Raw genomic sequence first — 21,538 nt, 5'->3', positions numbered from 1 at the left:
AGCCTCGTTTTTAAAAGCCCATGTGGAAGCCACTGCTCTAGTAGAATGAGCAGTAATTCTTTCAGGAGGCTGCTGGCCAGCAGTCTCATAAGCCAAACGGATGAAGCTTTTCAGCCAAAAGGAAAGAGGTAGCCGTAGCCTTTTGACCTCTCAGTTTACCAGAATAAACAACAAACAATGAAGATGTTTGATGGAAATCTTTAGTTGCTTGTAAGTAGAACTTTAAAGCACGAACCACATCAAGATTGTGCAACAGACATTCCTTCTTTGATGAAGGATTAGGACACAGAGAAGGAACAACAATCTCCTGATTGATATTCCTATTAGAAACAACCTTAGGAAGAAACCCAGGTTTGGTACGCAAAACCACCTTATCGCATGGAAAACTAGTTAAGGTGAGTCACACTGTAAAGCAGATAACTCAAACTCTTCGAGCCGAAGAGATAGCTACTAAAAACAAAACTTTCCAAGATTGAACCTATGCATTCCATAGATATTAAGCTTCTAACGGAACCCCTTGAAGAACATTAAGAACCAAATTTAGGCTCCATGGTGGAGCAACAGGTTTAAATACAGGCTTGATCCTGACCAAGGCCTGACTAAACGCTTGAACGTCTGGAACATCTGCCAGACGTTTGTGCAAAAGAATAGACAAAGCAGATATTTGTCCTTTAAGGAACTAACTGATAATCCCTTCTCCAATCCTTCTTGGAGAAAGGACAAAATTCTAGGAATCCTAATCTTACTCCATGAGTAACCCTTGGATTCACACCAACAAAGATATCTGCGCCAAATCTTATGATAGATTTTCCTGGTGACAGGCTTTCTAGCCTTAATCAGGGTATCAATGACCGACTCGGAGAAACCACGCTTTGATAGAATCAGGCGTTCAATCTCCAAGCAGTCAGACGCAGAGAAGTTAGATTTGGATGCTTGAATGGACCTTGGATTAGAAGGTCCTGCCTCATTGGCAGAGTCCACGGTGGAACAGATGACATGTCCACCAGGTCTGCATACCAAGTCCTGCGTGGCCACGCAGGCGCTATCAGAATCACTGGAGCTCTCTCCTGCTTGATTCTGGCAACCAGACGTGGGAGGAGAGGAAACGGTGGAAATACATAAGCCAGATTGAAGGACCAGGGCACTGCTAGAGCATCTATCAGTACCGCCTGGGGATCCCGGGACCTGGACCCGTAACAAGGAAGTTTGGCGTTCTGTCAGGACGCCATCAGATCCAATTCTGGTGTGCCCCATAGCTGAGTCAGCTGGGCAAATACCTCCGGATGGAGCTCCCACTCCCCCGGATGAAAAGTCTGACGACTTAGGAAATCCGCCTCCCAGTTCTCTACCCCTGGGATATGGATTGCTGAGAGATGGCAAGAGTGATCCTCCGCCCATCGGATTATTTTGGTTACCTCCATCATCGCTAGAGAACTCCGTGTTCCTCCTTGATATAGGCTACAGTCGTGATGTTGTCCGACTGAAATCTGATGAATTTGGCCGCAGCTAGCTGAGGCCATGCCTGAAGCGCAATGAATATCGCTCTCAGTTCTAGAATGTTTATCGGGAGGAGAGATTCCTCCCGAGACCATAAGCCCTGTGCTTTCAGGGATTTCCAGACTGCACCCCAGCCTAGCAGGCTGGCATCTGTCGTTACTCTGGCCTGCGGAAACACATTCCCTGAGACAGGTGCTCCTGAGACAACCACCAGAGAAGAGAATCTCTGGTCTCTTGGTCCAGATGCAGTTGAGGAGATAAATCTGCATAATCCCCATTCCACTGTTTGAGCATGCATAGTTGCAGTGGTCTGAGGTGAAGGCGGGCATAAGGAACTATGTCCATTGCCGCTACCATGAGTCCGATTACCTACATACACTGAGCCACTGATGGCCGAGGAATGGAATAAAGAGCTCGGCAAGTGATTAAAAGTTTTGATTTTCTGACCTCCGTCAGAAATATTTTTATTTCTACCGAGTCTATCAGAGTCCCTAGGAAGGAAACTCTTGTGAGAGGGAAGAGAAAACTCTTTTTTTTTTTTATGTTCACCTTCCATCCGTGAGATCTCAAAAAAGCCAACACGATGTCCGTGTGAGACTTGGCTAGCTGGAAAGTTGACGCCTGAATTAAGATGTCGTCTAGATAAGGCGCCACTGCTATACCCCACGGTCTTAGAACCGCCAAAAGGGACCTTAGCACCTTTGTGAAAATTCTGGGAGCCGTGGCCAACCCGAAAGGAAGGGCCACAAACTGGTAATGCCTGTCCAGAAAGGTGAATCTGAGGAATTGATGATGATCTCTGTGAATAGGGATGTGTAGATACGCATCCTTTAAATCCACGGTAGTCATATATTGACTCTCCTGGACCAGAGGAAGAATAGTCCGAATAGTCTCCATCTTGAAAGATGGTACTCTGAGGAATTTGTTTAGAATTTTGAGATCCAAGATTGGTCTGAAAGTTCCCTCTTTTTTTGGGAACCACAAACAGGTTGGAGTAAAAACCTAGTCCTTGTTCCGCTCTTGGAACTGGGCGGATCACTCCCATGGTATGTAGGTCTTCTACACAGCGTAAGAACGCCTCTCTCTTTGTCTGGTTTGCAGACAATTGAGAAATGTGAAATCTCCCCCTTGGGGGGGTCTTCCACAATGGCTTCTAAACACATAGAACAAGGATTTTCCTTGGTGTCAGACATGTTAAACAGGCTAGTAATGAAACAAACAAGCTTGGAAAACACTTTAATCAAAGAAAATGACACTTTAAACAAAAACGGTACTGTGCCTTTAAGAGAAAAAAAGCTGCGCAAACTCTGCAAAACAGTGTAAAAAAGCAGTAAACAAAACAAAATTTTTACAGTAGCATCATAAAGCCTTAGTAAATTGCACCACTATGCAAATAAACAATTAACCCCTTAATGTAAAAACCGGATTGAAAAAACTTCAAAACCGGTAAAATAACGTTCATCACCTTGCCACAGCTCTGCTGTGGCGCCTACCTGCCCTTTAGGAACGATTTGTGGGGGAAAAAAACTCTTTACAGCCCTCAAATACAACAGGAATCTCTGGAGAAGTAGCTGGATGCTTCTGAGGTAAATAAACTGTGCAACTGAAAATAGCCCCCCCCCCACCTCACTCAATGTTATGGGGCCTAAAAGAAACACCACAGAGTGTTACTTAAACTAGCCATGTGGGTTAATAACCCTTAAACAAGCCACAAAGTCCCTCAAAAAACGTTTTATTTGTAATTAAACCAAAACGTTTTTTCCTATTAGTGTCACCAGTAACTATGAGCCCTCTTATGCAAGCTTGGATTCCTCTTTTACTGAATACAGCTTGCCTTTCCCTCATGGGGATATTGCCAGCCTTTTCTAGAAATAACACTGTCTGTCTAGAAAAAAAATAGCATGAACATACCTTAATGCAGTTTAGCCTGCAAACTGTTCCCCCAACTGAAGTTTTCCTGTACTCTTCAGCCCTTGTGACAACAGCAGTGGATCTTAGTTACAAAATGCTAAGATCATCATCATCCTCCTTGCAGAAATCTTCATCCCTTTTCTGCCAGAGAGTAAATAGTACACACCGGTACCATTTAAAATAAACTTTTGCTTGAGAAAATAAAAACTAACATTTTTGTCACCACACTCCCTTTGCCCTTCCTAGCAGTTAAGCAGGCAGAGAATGACTGGGGGGGTGGAGCTAAGGGAGGAGCTATATGGACAGCTCTGCTGTGGGTGCTCTCTCTGCCACTTCCTGTTGGGAAGGAGAATATCCCATAAGTATGGATGAATCCGTGGACTCGATACATCTTACAAGAGAAATGCTTGTTTAGCTTACTAAACTTCTTAGGATTGACTACGACAGTAGTGTTGCAGTCTTCCAAGGTAGCCAAAACCTCCTTAAGTAATAAACTGAGATGTTCCAGCTTAAATCTGAATGATACAACTTCAGCATCAGAAGAAGGAATTACACTGTCTGAGATTTCACCCTTAGAAGCCAGCAAAGTATCTTCCTCCTCCAAATTCTGGAAAGGAACATTCGGAATAGCCATGACTGTGTCAGAAACCTTACTCCCCGATTCCTTAGATTTCCTCTTGCGCTTTCCCTGCAGCATGGGAAAAGCAGACGGCGCATCAGTTCCCGCAGAAGATATGTGGGTAGCAATGTCTTGCAACGTAACTCCAACCGGAGTGTGAGAGGAAGCGCAGGGCACTGCATGTGTGGACGATAAAGCTTGGGACACTTGAGGAGAAAGCTGTGGCATATCTTATTTTCAGGAGACTCCTGAACAGCATCCGCCTTAGACAATGAGGGCTCAGAATCAAAAAGTCTATCCCTGTAATTCAATGTTCTCTCAATACATGAGGAACAGAAAAGGGATTGGTGGTTCCACATTAGCATCAAAAAACAAGTAACATTTTGCAGGGCCTCTTGATCCATCTTTTACCCAATAATTGAACAAATGAAAATCAAAACACTTATTTTTTAGATTGTCACACAAACGTTACTGTCCCTTTACATTTAAAAAAACTTTATTTCCCAATGCAAAAAAACGGTTTTAGAGCCCTGCTGAGGTGCCTACCTGTCCTGCTGTCCGCTGGAGTCAATAGATAGTGAAAATCTGGACTCAACACAGAGCTTCTCCACCCAATATCCAGAGACCGCTAACACTGAAAATCAGAGCCGCAATGAAATACGTCACCCTTCCGGCACTCCGGAAGTGAGAAGGGAAAAAGCCCGCAAAAACTCTTTACACTGCAGAATAGACCCGCCGTGCAACCTGAACCTCCCGTCCGGCATTAATCTTCACTCTGAAGGTAAAGCCGCCGAGGGCAAGTAAACACAACCACCCTGACCGGAATAAAAACGATCTGAGCCTATGTTCCCTGAACTCCTCTCGTCCCCCAGTGCCTGCACAAATTGCCTCACATTATCCTATTACCCCCATAATAGGATTAATGCATCTGGTGTCCCATACAGAGCTAACTGCTAAAGTGCCAATATTTCTTTTTTAAGACACGATGAGTCTACGGATCATCTTAATTACTACTGGGATATTCACCTCCTGGTCAGCAGGATGAGGCAAAGAGCACCACAGCAGAGCTGTTAAATAGCTCCTCCCTTCCCTCCCACTCCAGTCATTCTCTTTGCCTGCGTTAGTGATAGGAAGAGGTAAAGTGAGGTGTTTTATAGTCTTCAATCAAGAGTTGTTTTTTTTTAAAAGTAGTACAAGATTATGCTGCTTTGTTCTAGGGTGTAGCTGTAGTCCATATCAGTCTCTTCAGTAGGGCTTTGGTGGCTTTAGAGCAATGGGAACTTGTGAGACATAATTCTCACTGCGCCTCCCATGTATTGCTGCTCTGTATGCCTTAGTCTGAGGTAAAAGCTTTACTCAGAATGCCTTTTTTCCACAGGTCAATGGGAGGGAGAGGACCTCTTAAGCCTGTGAGCTGCCTAGCTGTCGGGCAGAAGTTAAGTGCTTTTTTTTTTATTTCTGGGGGGACCCAGGAAAGAGCTAGCACACCATTTTTTATACTCAGAATAAAGTGTTATAATAAAGAGGACACTTATTATGGGACAAATGACTCTCCTGGTTAGGATAGATAAGGGACAGCGTTAGGTGCATACTGGGGCCTGGGGACCTTTTTTGCTGGTGGTTGTTCACTTATAACAGGTCTTTTTCAAAAATACAAAGACGTTAAAACTTTCATTTTGTTGTACACGCCCACGATGGGCGGGGCTTCTTACTCGCGCCATTTCACTCTGCGCATCAGTGTGGAAGTCAGGCAGTAAAGAGGACATTTCCTGAGAGGCGGTGTAGAAGCGCATGGTCTGTGAAATTGGGCATGCATTTCTAACATCCGTTAGGGAGACTTTTCTGTGACGCTGCAGCGCTCCGGATAATTTGGTGTTTGCACTATTTCAACTCTCTAGCTGTTATTGCTGGGCAGCTAGGAGCACCTCAGCACAGCTTAGGAGGTGGAGAGGTGTTAAAATGGCACAGTAAAATAGTTGTCTTTGAATTTAAAGAGACAGTAACGTTTTGTGACATTGTTTTTATTGCATAAAAAGACCAATTGTGAACAAATATGGACCAAGGGGCCTTGCGGGATGTTTCTTGCTCCTTGTGTCTGGAAGCGAATGTGGAACCACCAATCCCTTTCTGTCCCACATTTATTCAGAGAACTTTAAGTTTTAGGGATCATATTTTTTTTTCTGAGCAAAATTTTTCTAAGGCTGATGTTGCCCCAGGGTCTTCTGATGGGGGTCAAGTTATGCCGCAGCTTTCTCCCCAAACGTCCAAAAGTGTACCGTCCGCACAAGCAGTGCCCTGCACCTCTGCTCTAGCGCCCACTGTAGTTACTTTAAAAGACATAGCCTCTCTGCTTTCCCAATGCTACAAGGCAAATGTAAGAGGAAAGCCAAACATGCAGAAAGTGAGGTTTCTGATGCAATGGTGACAATCTCGGACATACCCTCCCAAGGACCTGAGGAGGAGGGTATTGAGATTCTACCTGAAGGCGAAATTTCATTGCCTCTGACTGACTCAGAGGTTGTAACTTTTAGATTTAACCTAGAACACCTCCGCCTGTTACTCAGGGAGGTTTTGGTTACTTTAGACGATTGTGATTGCCCCTGCGAAGTCTAGTAAATTAGGCAGATATTTCGAAGTTCCTTCTTACTCAGATGTATTTCCGGTTCCAAAGCAAGCTTCGGAGTTCATTACTAAGGAGTGGGAGAGAACAGGCATTCCCTTTTCTCCCTCCCCCCCCCCCCCCTATTTTTAAGATGTTTCCCATAGCTGACTCTTTTAATGAGGCTTGGCAAACAGTTCCTAAGGTGGAGGGGGCGGTTTCCACCTTAGCCAAGAGAACTACTCTAGTTGTGCTTTCAAAGATCCTATGGACAAGTAGACGTTAGAGGGTTTGCATAAAAAGCTTTATGTTCACCAGGGTCTGCTATTACAGCATGCGGCTTGCATTGCTACCGCCACTAGTGCAGAAGCATATTGGTTTGATGCTCTGTCTGAGTCTCTCAGGACTGAGACTTCCTTGGAGGAGATCAAAGACAGGATAAAGGCTCTGAAGCTAGCTAATGCTTTTATTACGGACGCTTCACTTCAAATTATTAAACTGGCAGCTAAGAGTTTGGGTTTCTCTGTCCTAGCCCACACAGCCTTATGGTTAAAACCTTGATCTGCGGATGTGTCATCTAAGTCTAAGCTTTTAGCGGTTCCTTACAAGGGGAAAAACCTTGTTTGAACCTGGCCTGTCAGAAATTATTTCTGATGATATGAGAGGTAAGGGTCATCTACTCCCTAAGGATAAGAGAAACAAACAAAAAGGGACAACAGAGTAATTTTCGTTCCTTTCGAAATTTCAAAGGAAATTCTTCCTCTTCCTCTAAGTAGGAACAATCTAAGCCTACTTGGAAACCCAACCAATCTTGGAACAAGGGTAAACAATCAAAGAAGCCAGCTACTGAATCCAAAACAGCATGAAGGGCATGACCCCGATCCGGGACCGGATCTGGTAGGGGGCAGACTTTCCTTCTTCATTCAGGGATACAAATTGGAGTTCAAAAGTTTTCCTCGCAGAGGCAGGTTTCTGCTTTCAAGATTATCTGCAGATCAGATAAAAGGAGGGGCATTCTTACATTGTGTAAAAGACCTCCCCGCCTTGGGAGTGATTGTTCCCGTTCCAGTACAGGGTTTTTATTCCTATCAGTTTGTGGTTCCCAAAAAAGAGGGAACCTTCAGACCAATTTTAGACCTAAAAAGTCTAAACAAATTTCTCAGGATTCCTTCCTTCAAGATGGAAACTATTCATTTCATTCTTCCTTTAATCCAGGAGGGTCAATTCATGACAACTGTAGATTTAAAGGAGGCATACCTACATTTCCCTATTAACAGGGACCATCACAAGTTCCTAAGGTTTGTCTTCCTAGACAAACGCTTCCAATTCATGGCTCTTCCTTTCGACCTGGCCATGGCTCCCAGAATTTTTACAAAGGTTCTGGGGTATCTGTTGGCGGTCCTTCGGTCAAGGGGCATTGGGGTGGCGCCTTATCTCGAAGTCAGGAAATCAAAGATTATCGATACTTGTCTAGTCCTTCAGTCCACTCCTCGGCCGTCAGTGGCTCAGTGTATGGAATTAATCTGGCTGATGGTGGCGGCAATGGACATCCTCCCGTTTGCTCGTTTCCATCTCAGACCTCTGCAGTTAAGCATGCTCAGGCAATGGAACGGAGATTATGCAGACTTGTCTCCTCTAATAACTCTGGAGCAGGAGACAAGGGACTCTCTTCAATGGTGGTTGTCTCTGGATCATCTCTCCGAGGGAGCCTGCTTTCGCAGACTGTCTTGGGTGATTGTGACAACAGACGCCAGCCTTTTGGGGGAGGGGAGCAGTATGGGGCTCCCTAAAGGCTCAGGGAGTTTGGACTCAGTCAGAGTCTGTTCTTCCTATAAACATTCTAGAACTGAGAGCAATATTCAATGCTCTCCTGGCCTGGCCCCAGCTAGTCTAACTACGTTTTATCAGGTTCGGACAACATAACTTCAGTGGCTTACATCAATCATCAGGGAGGAACGAGGAGTTCCTTAGCCATGACAGAGGTAACCAAAATAATCCAGTGGGCGGAGACACAATCTTTGTCTATCGGCGATCCATATCCCAGGGGTGGACAACTGGGAGGCAGATTTTCTGAGCAGGCAGACCTTTCATCTGGGGGAGTGGGAACTCCATCCGGAAGTGTTCTACACTCTCATTCTCAATTGGGGTCAGCCGGAATTGGATCTCATGGCATCCCCTCAGAATGCCGAGATACGGGTCGAGGTCCAGGGACCCCCAGGCAGAAATGATAGATGCTCTGGCGGTCCCTTGGAACTTCAGTCTAGCACACCTATTTCCTCAGTTTGCTCTTATTCGGGTAATTGCTTGAATCAAGCAGGAAAGGGCTTCAGTGATCCTCATAGCACCGGCCTGGCAGGATTTGGTATGCGGATCTGGTGGAGATGGCATCTCTACCTCCTTGGAGACTCCCATGGAGGAAGGACCTTCTGATTCAGGGGCCCTTCCTTCACCCAAATCTAGTTTCTCTGAAGCTGACTGCTTGGAGATTGAACGCTTAATTTTATCCAAGCAAGGTTTTTCTGATTCGGTCATAGAGACCATGGTTCAGGCTCGTAAGCCTGTAACTAGAAGGATTTACCATAAGATTTGGCATACATTTCTCTATTGGTGCAAATCCAAGGGCTACTCATGGAGTAGAGTTCGGATTTCTAGAGTTTTGTCTTTTCTCCAAGGTTTGGAGAAGGGTTTATCGACTAGCTCCCTAAAGGGTCAGATATCGGCCTTATCTATTTTGTTACACAAATGTCTGGCGGATGTCCCATCTTTTTGTCAGGCCTTGGTCAGGATCAGGCCTTTGTTTAAACCAGTTATTCCTCCATGGAGTTTTAATTTGGTTCTCAAAGTTCTTCAAGGGGCTCCGTTTGAGCTTATGCATTCCTTAGATATTAAGCTATTATCTTGGAAAGTTTTATTTCTGGTTGCCATTTCTTCTGCTCGGAGAGTGTCAGAGCTCTCGGCATTGCAGTATGAATCTCATCTTATTTTCCATTCAGATAAGGTAGTTTTACGTACTAAACTAGGATTTCTTCCTAAGGTTGTTTCTGATCGGAACATTAATCAAGAGATTGTGGTTTCTTCCTTGTGTCCTAATCCTTCTCAGAAGGAAAGACTTCTGCAGAATTTGGACGTGGTCCGTGCTTTAAAGTTTTACTTACAGGCGACTAAGGACTTTCATCAGTCTTCTTTGTTTGTGATTTTCTCAGGAAAACGTAAGGGACAGAAAGCTACGGCTACTTCTCTTTCTTTTTGGCTGAAGAGTATCATACGTTATGCATACGAGACTGCTGGACAGCAGCCTCCCGAGAGAGATGGCTCATTCCACAAGGGCTGTTGCTTCCTCATGGGCGTTCAAAAACGAGGCTTCTGTGGAACATATTTGCAAGGCTGCAACTTGGTCCTCTCTTCACACTTTTTCAAAGTTCTACAAATTTGACACTTTTGCGAGAAAGGTTCTTCAAGCAGTGGTGCCTTCCGTTTAGGTTCCCTGTCTTGTCCCTCCCGTATCATCTGTGTACTCTAGCTTGGGTATTGAATCCCAGTAGTAATTAAGATAATCCGTGAACTCATCTTTTCTTTAACAAGAAACAAAATTTATCAGGTAAGCATAAATTTTCTTTTCTTTTTTGACACAATGAGTCCACGGCCCACCCTTGTCTTTTAGACAGGTTGTGGGTTGTTGTAAACTTCAGACACCTCTGCACCTTTCCTTTCTCTTCCTAACTTTGGTCAAAGGAGGGAAGGGAGGAGCTATTTAACACAGCTCTGCTGACCAGGAGGTGAATATCCCAGTAGTAATTAAGATGATCTGTGGACTCGTGTCTAAAAAGAAACAAATTTATCAGGTAAGCATACATTTTTTTTTTTTTTTTTTGTACCTGCTTAGAAAATTAAATTTAGCACTTGCCTCAATATAATCTGCCTTGCCACAGGGCAGCTCACTAGGTTTGAGATGCATTCTTCCTCACATGGATCTGTGGAAAAAAAGAGACTGAGTAATCTTACTCAGGCTTTCCAGTTAGGGCAGCAACAACAACTATTTGGGAGGCGCAGTGAGAATTATACCCTACAAGTTCCCAATTGCTTAAAAGCCACCACTGCTCTACTGAAGAGACTGACATGGACTACGGCTAAACCCCAAGAAGGAACAGAACAAACTTGCTCTGCTAAAAAAATAATAAAATCTTGATTGAAGAATCTTCTTTCAGACACCTAAACTTTAGCACCTCCTTGCTTTTAATGTAGGCAAAGAGAATGACTGGGGTTGGAGGGGAGGTGGTATTTAACAGCTTTGCTGTGGTGCTCTTTGCCTCCTCCTGCTGACCAGGAGTGATATTCCCAATAGTAATTAGAGATGATCCGTGGACTCACCGTCTCATTAGAAAGAAGCATTTTTAAGCAGCCACCAATCAGCATCCAGCTCCCAGTGGTGCATTGCTGCCCGAGCCTACCTAGGTATGTTCTACTAAATATACAGAGAATGAAGCAAATGAGATAATTGGAAAGGTGTGTAAAATGACTTGTTCTGTCTAAATGGTTTCAATGTCTCTTTAACCTATTTTCGGTTTTGTTCATCAAGTGTATATCAAACAGCTGAACTAAAAAATGTTATCTACTGCTAAGACTATCCCTTCATAGAGGAAAACAATACCTCAAAGCAGTTTTTTTTTAACATTATAAATCGGTCTGTAGTGGCGCTCTCATACAGACTGACAGCCAAGCAAAATTGTGGTTGAGAAATGTACTTTGTTGTATTGTTTATAAGCTTCTAAAACACAATTGTGCTGGTTTAGTACTTAAGAGTAGCATCAGCTTTGGATAGTAGTATATAAAGGTTGTTATTTGTTGTGAAACCTGCAGCAGATTGTAAGCAGGGCCTTGTAATTATTTTATCCCATCTGCTTTCACTGTCGTATGTTTATTTTTACCTTGTAAGGTTTGGGTTGCTCCCTCTCAGCATGTCCAGTACGCATAGCACAAAGTTAACTAACAGAACTACAGAAGACCTGAAAATGCCAGTAAGTGATTTTTTTTTTAATTATATCGCTAAATATGATAAAATGGAACAAAAGGGGACTTTTTAATAAAATAGATATATATATATATAAAAATACATACATACAGTATATAGCTGGGAGTATTTATTTTTCTTGTCCATAGGGAAATTCTAATATATATAAATTTGTTTCTAGCCTTTATCCAGAGATGTCCTACTGTAACGTCACCAGTTTTCCTCATTTGGGTATTACAGTTTTGGTGTGATGTGTGAGCTTTTATTTCTTTTTCTGCACGTGTTTGTCTTTTACCCATTTCTTTCCAATCAAGCTTCAAACTCAAAACAGAAAATGCAAGTGGTTAACTATAAACCTTTTTCTGCATTGCTTCACATTACGTTGTAAGAATGGTCACTTAATACAGTGCAGATTGTCTCAGCTTGCAGAAAATTCAGTTTCCTTTCTGGTTACTACACAGACCAGCCAGGACCTGCTCTTCTACACTCATGAAGCATTTGCAGCTTATATCTAGACACAGCATGCTGTTTGCTTATACATGTTCTCAGGAAAACAGGGTTGTTTTTTTTTTCCCCCCAACTCCAGTCCCCATGTAAACGAGCCAGATTACATTTTTAGTATTTAATTTGTAAATACATGCAGGCACTTTGCCCCATTCAGTGCATGCAAGGACTGGAGTTCAAAAACAGCTTAAAGATGTGTGTTGTATGGATCCAGGATCCAAATGGCTTTGCTTCTTGCTAAAGGAATCTTTGGTTCTGTATAACAGGTGTGTCCAACCTTTTTGCAACAAGGGGCTGTACTGAATTTTTATTACCACATCAAGAATTCTATTATAACTAAACTATATGCTTCTGGGTAGACCAGATTAGGTATGAATGAGTACAGGATTGGGGGGGCGGTTAACCATGAGGAATGCATTGTGGTCCCTGAGCATAAGGTTGGACATCATGGATGTGGAGTATTCTCTTTCCAGCAAAAAGGGATAAAATACATATAGATTTTCTTTCTTATAAAAACTTTAACATTTAGAATTGTATGCCCTTTACTGATGCTGCTTTGTTGTGTGTCCAGGCACCTCCAATGAACTCCCAATCTGAAGAGGAAGTGTTCAGACCAGGATCCTTGTTTAGACAGCTGGCCACACAAGACGACGACACACCTGCACCATCTCTTTTCAAACTGGGCTGGCTCTCCAGCATGACCAAATGACAAGGACATTAAAACAAGACATACATATGCATACACTGACAATTGTACTTTTTTTTGGAGCAAATGAAAAATTTTATTGTGCAATAAATTCCAGTTTCTGTTGTCCATGCGTGACCTTGATTTCTACTTCTTTTTAGGTACAAAAGCTGTTTTCTGATAAAACAAACTTTCATAGCGATCTTAAGACATTGTCCTTTTCAGTTAGCTTCTTAACCTTGACAGAAGTGCCTTTACTTTGATACAATGTAATTCCCATTTCCCCTCAACAGCAAGTACTACTAAAGTTGTAATGTTAAGGGAAATAAAGGCTTTGAGGTCAACCTTTCTGTTGGCCAATGACTAACATAATGGACCCATAACTTCTGGCTGGAAAAAAAAGTGACAGTTTTAAGCCTTTGGATATTATATACAGTTTGCCAAAGCCTTCATTAAACACAAGTTAATTGATATATTGAACAAGGACCCTTTTTCACACACAAAACTATGGTTTAATCATGAACTTAAAACTTTAAGAGCAGTAGCCATATTACTGCTTTATTACATAGTAAATATTAAGCATCAAACTCATAAGCACTTTAGCTGTACTGCTTCTTGGAATTAATACAAGTAGTGGGGATAATGGTGTGTTTAACCCATTATCTTCCAGATCGGCAAAAAAAAAAAAAAATACTATTTTGCTGTGGAAGCTCCCAGAAGCCAAGAAAAGAAAAATCATTTTTCCCTTTTCCAGCTGAAAAAGCTGGGTCAGTGCTAAAATATACATTACCCAAGTGCTGTTTTATTGGTTTCCCCCCCCAAAATAAAACATTACAAAATATACAGAGTCAGAATAGGATGTTAGACTTAACTCTTCAAAAACTAGCCTGCTGATTTTTTTTTCCCCTCCTATTACACACTGCAATCCCCCTACCCAAAACACACATAAAATGGTCTTTCAGCCATATTTACCAAACAGAAAACCCTTTTGGGCGAAGTATGTCTTTACCTGTATGCCATTATTCAAAAACAGATGATTGATACGCCAACAGGCAACTGATTGTTTATAAACATTTTTGAGGCTGTAACAGCATTGAACACGCATAGTCAGTCCACACAAGTCAAGCTACAAACTTTGCTGGTCAGGATGAAGAGGAGCCTCGCTGCTGTAAACTGGCAAAATGTGCTTCCTTCAGAATCTGATTAATGTGGACATAAAGTCCTCGGTTAAGGGCAGACTGTTCTGGGACGGAGATAGGCTGAGGAGTAGAAGGTCCGGATCCTGCCACACACTGTAGATTTTCTGACCCACTGCTTCTATCCAGGCTGATATTGCTGTTGCTGCTGTCACTTCCTGAAGACTAAAAAAAAAAAAAAAAAAATATAAAAAAGGAGGGCAACCATTTTTTCTCAAAATAGCATACAAGCTTTGGGAATGCCAGAAATGAAACAGGAAGTAGTGAAGTGAATACAGAACCATTCTAACAACCTTGGTGTCAATTACTTTGTAGTCCTATGAGAAAAGGCATGGCTTAACTTTTAGTTGAGAAACAAATACTTTGCTACTTTTGGCAACCTTAATTGTTGCAGTTTATTTAATCAGCTCTTTCGTCACCACATTATTATTGTGCATTGCAGTTTGTATGAACCTGCTACACAAAGATTGCTTTAAAAAGAGGCCCTCTACAGATGAGCTTGAACAGATGACAAAGCAGTAAAATGCACAAGGATTATAGTTCTGGACTTGCAAAAGCATCATGCATATATTTAAAGTGAAAGTCAATCCTAGCGTCATACAAACACTAGGATTGACTATACTTCATGAATAGAAAGCTTTATTTCTTTCAACGAACGCCGTTCTTAGCTGCTACAGCAGCCCACATTTTCACCTCTTAACCAATAGCCGTGCGGTAAATCCGGCTTGGCGCCCATGGGAGCCAATTTTTTTTTTAGCCGTGGGCTGCTGTAACAACTAAGAACGGTGATCCATTGAAACAAATAAAGGAGCTTTCCACATTAAGTATCTTATACTTCATGAATGAAAGTCACCTTTGTTTCAATAGACAATCCTAGCGTTTGTATAACGCTAGGATTGACTTTCACTGTGCTCAGGATAAATGATTTTATTTTGCATATTGATCGTTTGTGATGTACAGCATCATACAAATAGATGGATTTAAATTAAAAAAAATTATGCTTACCTGATGAATGTTTCTTTTTAGACATGAGTCCACAGATTTCATCCTTACTTGTGGGATTACGCCTCCTGGTCAGCAGGAGGAGGCAAAGAGCACCACAGCAGAGCTGTTATATAGCTCCTACCTTCCCTCCCACTCCAGTCATTCGACCGAAGTTAGGAAGAGAAAGGAAAAGCCAAGATGCAGAGGTGTCTGAAGTTTACAAAAAATTATAAACCTGTCTCAGAGAACAGGGCGGGCCGTGGACTCATTGTATCTAAAAAGAAACAAATTTATCATCAGGTAAACATAAATGTTCTTTCTTTTTAAAGACACAATGAGTCCACGGATTTCATCCTTACTTGTGGGATACAATACCAAAGCTAGAATACACGGATGATAAGGGAGGGACAAGACAGGAAACCTAAACAGAAGGCACCACTGCTTGAAGAACCTTTCTCCCAAAAACAGCCCCAGCAGAGGCAAAAGTATCACATTTGTAAAATTAGAAAAAGTATGAAGAGAGGACCAAGTTGCAGTCTTGCAAATCTGTTCTACAGACACTTCATTTTTGAATGCCCATGAGGAAGCAACCGCCCTAGTGGAATGAGCCGTAATTTTTTTAGGAGGTGCCCATGAGGAAGCAACCGCCCTAGTGGAATGAGCCGTAATTTTTTTAGGAGGCTGCTGTCCAGCAGTCTCATGCAAAACGGATAATACTCTTCAGCCAAAAAGAAAGAGGTAGCCGTAGCTTTCTGACCCTTAAGTTTCCCAGAGAAAATGATAAACAAAGAGGACGACTGACTAAAGTCCTTAGTCACTTGCAAATAAAACTTCAAAGCACGAACCATGTCCAAATTGTGTAAAAGACGTTCCTTTTGAGAAGGAGGATTAGGACACAAGGAAGGAACATCAATCTCCTGATTAATGTTCCTGACAGAAACAACCTTAGGAAGAAAACCAAGTTTAGAACGTAAAACTACCTTATCCGAATGAAAAATAAGGTAAGGTGAATTATATTCCAATGCCGAAAGCTCAGACAGACACTCTTCGAGCTGAAGAAATGGCAACAAGAAACAAAACCTTCCAAGATAACTTAATATCTAAGGAATGCATAGGCTCAAACGGAGCCCCTTGAAGAACTTTTAGAACTAAATTCAGACTCCATGGAGGAGCAATTGGTTTAAACACAGGCCTGATTCTAAACAAAGCCTGACAAAAAGATTGAACATATGGGACATCTGCCAGACGCTTGTGTAACAAAATAGATAAGGCAGAGATCTGCCCCTTTAGGGAACTTGCAGATAAACCCTTCTCCAATCCTTCTTGGAGAAAGGTCAAAATCCTGGGAATCCTAACTCTACTCCATGAGTAGCCCTTGGATTCACACCAATAAAGATATTTACGCCATATCATGTGGTTAATCCTTCTAGTTACAGGTTTACGCGCCTGAATTAAGGTTTCTATGACCAAATCAGAGAAACCCCGCTTGGATAGGATTAAGCGTTCAATCTCCAAGCAGTCAGCTTCAGAGAAGCTAGATTTGGGTGAAGGAAGGGTCCTTGAATGAGAAGGTCCTTCCTCAATGGAAGTTTCCAAGGTGGCAGGGATGACATGTCCACCAGATTGGCATACCAAATCCTGCGAGGCCACGCAGGAGCGATGAGGATCACCGATACCTTCTCCTGTTTGATCCGAGCAATAACCCGGGGAAGAAGAGCAAACGGGGGAAATAGATATGCTAGGCTGAAGGACCAAGGAACTGCCAAAGCATCTATCAGCTCCGCCAGGGGGTCCCTGGACACGTATCTCGGGAGCTTGGCATTCTGACGAGATGCCATGAGATCCAACTGCGGCCAACCTCATTTGAGAATCAGGCTGGAGAATATTTCCGGATGGAGTTCCCACTCTCCCGGATGAAAAAAGTCTGTCTGCTCAGAAAATCTGCCTCCCAGTTGTCCACCCCTGGGATGTGAATCGCTGACAGATGGCAAGAATGGGCCTCCGCCCACCGGATTATCTTGGCTACTTTGATCATTGCTAAGGAACTCCTCATTCCCCCCCTAATGATTGATGTAAGCAACTGTCGTTATGTTGTCAGATTGGAACCTGATGAACTGTGCCGAAGCCAAAGGAGGCCAGGCCCGAAGAGGATTGAAAATCGCTCTTAACGCTAGGATGTTGATAGGAAGAAGAGACTCTGCCTGAGTCCATGCTCCCTGAGCCTTTAGAGAGCCACAGACTGCTCCCCATCCTAAAAGGCTTGCATCTGTTTTCACAATCACCCATGAAGATCTGCAAAAGCATGTCCACTGGGAAAGATGATCCAGAGACAACCACCATTGAAGAGAGTCCCTCGTCTCCAGTTCCAGGGTTATTCGAGGAGACAAATCTGAATAATCCCCATTCCACTGCCTGAGCATGCTTAACTGCAGAGGCCTGAGGTGAAACCGAGCAAACGGTATGATGTCCATTGCCGCTACCATCAATCCGATTACCTCCATGCACTGAGCCACTGATGGCTGAGGAGTGGACTGAAGGGCTCAACATGTAACCAGAATCTTTGATTTTCTGACCTCGGTCAGAAAAATTCTCATAGATATAGAATTGATTAGAGCTCCCAAGAAGGTCACCCTTGTTTTTAGGATTACAGAAATCTTTTCCAGATTTACCTTCCACCCTTGAGTTCTCAGGAAGGATAGCACAATGTCGGTATGGGACCTTGCTTGTTGACAAGATGACGCCTGGATAAGAATATTGTCCAGATAAGGTGCCACTGCAATGCCCTGCGGTCTTAGAACCGCCAGCAGAGACCCCAGAGCCTTTGTGAAAATTCTGGGTGCCGTGGCCAGACCAAATGGAAAAGCCATGAACTGAAAGTGTTCGTCCAGAAAGGCAAACCTTAGAAACTTGTGATGATCTGTGGATAGGAACATGAAGATACGCGTCCTTTAAATCCACTGTCATAAATTGACCCTCCTGGATCAATGGAACGAATAGTTTCCATCTTGAATGATGGAACTCTGAGAAACTTGTTTAGACTCTTGAGGTCTAGGATAGGTCTGAAAGTTCCCTCCTTTTTGGGAACTACAAACAGATTTGAATAAAAACCCTGCCCGTGTTCCTGTACAGGAACGGGACAAATTACTCCCATGGAGGAGAGGTCTCTTACACAATGTAAGAACGCCTCTCTTTATCTGGTCTGCAGATAATCTTGAAAGAAGAAATCTTCCTCGGGGAGGATAATTTCTGAACTCCAGTTTGTATCTCTGAGATACTCTCTCTATAGCCCAGGGATCCTGAACATCCCGCACCCACGCCTGAATGAAGAAGGAAAGTCTGCCCCCTACTAGATCTGGTCCAGGATCGGGGGCAAACCCTTCATGCTGACTTGGAATCAGCAGCAGGTTTCTTGGATTGTTTACCTTTGTTCCAAGAGTGGTTGGGTCTCCAAGTTGACTTGGATTGCGAATAGTTTCCTTCCTGTTTAGAGGAAGAAGAGGAGGAATTTCCCTTGAAATTGCGAAAGGAATGAAAATTACTCTGTCATTCTGCTTGTTTCTTTTATCTTGAGGAATGACATGACCCTTGCCTCCCGTGATGTCAGAAATAATTTCCTTCAATCCAGGCCCAAACAAGGTCTTTCCCTTGTAAGGAATTGCTAGGAGCTTAGATTTGGATGATACATCCGCAGACCAAGGCTTCAACCATAAGACTCTGCGGGCTAGGATCGAAAACCCTGAACTTTTAGCTGCCAATTTAGTAATTTGCAGAGAAGCATCTGTTATGAGTTTGCTAATTTCAGAGCTTTAATCCAGTCCTGGATTTCCTCTAAAGAAGTCTCAGTCTTAAAAGATTCCGCAAGAGCATCAAACCAATAAGCTTCCGCACTGGTGACCATAGCAATGCACGTGGCTGGTTAAAATAGCAGACCCTGGTGAACATAGATCTTTTTCAGTAGACCCTCCAACTTCTTATCCATGGGGTCCTTGAATGCACAACTATCCTCAATAGGAATAGTAGTTTGTTTGGCCAACGTGGAAATAGCCCCCTCCACCTTAGGAACCGTTTGCCAAGTTTCCCTGACAGCGTCCGCTATAGGGAACATTTTCTTGAAAATAGGAGAGAAGGGAATACCTGGTCTCTCCCATTCCTTAGAAATAATCTCCGAAGTTAGCTTGGGAACTGGAAAAACATCTGAGTAAGAAGGAACTTCGAAGTATCTGTCTAACTTACTTGATTTCTCAGGAACGACCACTACCGTGGCATCACAGTTGTCCAAAGTCACTAAAACCTCCCTGAGTAACAGGCGGAGGTGTTCTAGTTTAAACCTGAAAAGAAACAACTTCGGAATCAGTCAAAAGGTAAGGAACTCCCTGAGTCGGAAATTTCACCTTCTGATAGAACCTCCTACCCTCAATCTCAGATCCCTGGGAAGGTACGTCCGAGATTGCCACCATAGCAACAGAAACTTCATTGACCACATAGTTGTCCTTCCCTTTACGTTTGCCTTGAAGTATAGGAAAGGCAGATAACGCATCAGAAAGTGTAGAAGACATAACTGCAACTATGTCCTTTAACGTAACTGCAGCAAAAACTTAAGTACAGGGCACTGTTTGAGCGGGCGTTTAAGGTTGGGACGCTTGGGGAGAAAGCTGCGGCATACTCTGCATCTCATCGTTAGATTCCTGAGAAGCATCCGCCTTTGACAATTTTTTATCATGAAAATTTTTTTCTTTATAGCTTAGAGCCCTCTCAACACATGAGGGACAAAAAGGAGCTGCAGGTTCCACATTGGCATCTAAACACATTGCACAAGTAACATTTTCTAAATCCATGATATAGAACAGGCAAGAAAATGAAATAAATAAATAAAAATAGAAACTGGCCCTTTAAATTATACTGCCCCTTTAAATATCGAACGCAGAATTCTCTTACTATATGAGAGAAAGAGTGATGCAAAAAGAAGTACCAATGTTAAAACTAATACTGTGCCTTTAAGTAGTAAATGCAACTATTTTTCTGTGCTGAGCAAAAATGTAAGCAGTTTAAAAACTTTTTGCCCCACATTCAGACACCTCTCCGCCTCAACAGCTAAGCTGAGGTGCCTACCTGCCGATCAGTCTCCAGAACGCTCTCAGCAAGGTCTCAGGTCGGGCTTCAGAGCGCTAACAACCGCTTGCTTTCCTAACCATACGGTTCTAGCGCAATGCCCGATGTCCTGCAAAACTAAGTAGCAGAGATGTCGCCGCCTTACAAAACCGGAACAGATGCCTAAACAAACTGTGCAGCGTCTCTAGATAAGTCTAAAGCGCACGAATAGTAGCCCCGTCCATCGTGGGCGTCAATATATATATATATCACACTAACCTATATATATATCTCCTATCACTAACGTAGGCAAAGAGAATGACTGGAGTGGGAGGGAAGAGAGGAGCTATATAACAGCTCTGCTGTGGTGCTCTTTGCCTCCGCCTGCTTACCAGGAGGCGTAATCCCACAAGGATGAAATCCGTGGACTCGTGTCTTTAAAAGGAAAAAAACTATAGAAAAGAGTTTAAGAATTCATGGCAGAATTTTACAAAGTTCCAGGTGGCAAAACTCAACATCTGGACTAGGGCTACGCATCTTTACTGTTCTTAGGATTCGATTACGATTATCATGGTAACGATTTGATTCGGCGATGCATCGCGATTACTGGCCTATTTATGCCCAGGATTTAAAATTTTCACCAAAAAAATTATATACACACACGCCATGTGATCAAGCATACTAATCACTTTAATCACATAGTGGAAGTTCCAGTTTTTTAAAAATTGGAGGGGGAACCCAAAAGAGTGCTTATTCAGTACAAAATAGCATGCAATAGCTTAATACACATTATGGCTTGACATATTGTTTTATAATTTAGAAGCAGGTTAAAACATTTAGACAGAATTTATTTTCCAGCTTTCATGGTGTGGATGAACAGGTATTTTTATTTACATACACACACATTTTAAAAACTAAAGATTGAATAAATAGTGTAATGCCTATAAATATGCTACAGTGTATTGGTGTCAATAAGGGGTTAATTTCTCTCTCTTCCACAGACATCAGCAGTTAACATTACCGTAATGCTCAGTGGCTGTTGAGGCTGCTGTATCTGCTGCAAGTTATTAATTTTGTGCTGTCTAGTACTACACTGCAGACACCATGCTGTAAACGGCAACCTTTAAACTTTAACTCCCTTTCCTCCCACTTACTTTGCAAAGTAACGGAGCGGAATAGTGTCAATAAGTTGTGTTGCTAGCTGGGGAAGTATAAGGAGGCACGGCTGAACAAACCACTTACATAGTGAACTGTGGGAAAGAGGAGTAAGATGGCGCTGCAGCGCCGAACAGTGTATGAGCCTCAGCACATAACCCTCGAGCAGTGAGTGAGCAGCCGCGGTAGTAATAAGGGCAGGAGCGCAGGGTCACGTAACGCAACATTGCTTTATGACATCACTGACCCTGAATCGATTATGGGCTTCACTGCATCGATGCAGCATCGTTCA

General features: G+C 42.8%; 2 protein-coding genes across 6 annotated transcripts in view; one reads left to right on the top strand and one right to left on the bottom strand.

The window, feature by feature from the left end:
- The window catches only part of COG1 (component of oligomeric golgi complex 1), a 59,715-nt gene extending 46,763 nt beyond the window's left edge, over nucleotides 1-12,952 (top strand). The window contains exons 13-15 of one of the 3 annotated variants that reach the window (XM_053707034.1): nucleotides 11,560-11,641; nucleotides 11,816-11,888; nucleotides 12,710-12,952. In XM_053707034.1, the coding sequence (XP_053563009.1) occupies nucleotides 11,560-11,641; nucleotides 11,816-11,842 (109 nt within the window). In that variant the 3' untranslated portion in view covers nucleotides 11,843-11,888; nucleotides 12,710-12,952. The remainder of the gene's footprint in view (nucleotides 1-11,559; nucleotides 11,642-11,815; nucleotides 11,889-12,709) is intronic. The other 2 variants (XM_053707027.1, XM_053707017.1) reach the window with 2 other exon arrangements.
- The window catches only part of FAM104A (family with sequence similarity 104 member A), a 72,802-nt gene continuing 64,159 nt past the window's right edge, over nucleotides 12,896-21,538 (bottom strand). For all 3 annotated transcript variants that reach the window (XM_053707094.1, XM_053707079.1, XM_053707086.1), the window contains exon 4: nucleotides 12,896-14,184. In XM_053707094.1, the coding sequence (XP_053563069.1) occupies nucleotides 13,966-14,184 (219 nt within the window). In that variant the 3' untranslated portion in view covers nucleotides 12,896-13,965. The remainder of the gene's footprint in view (nucleotides 14,185-21,538) is intronic.

The sequence above is a fragment of the Bombina bombina genome, chromosome 1 (assembly GCF_027579735.1).
Source record: "Bombina bombina isolate aBomBom1 chromosome 1, aBomBom1.pri, whole genome shotgun sequence".
NCBI lineage: Eukaryota > Metazoa > Chordata > Amphibia > Anura > Bombinatoridae > Bombina > Bombina bombina.
The sequence above is the reverse complement of the archived record's forward strand: the minus strand, read 5'-3'. Positions and strand labels throughout refer to the sequence as shown.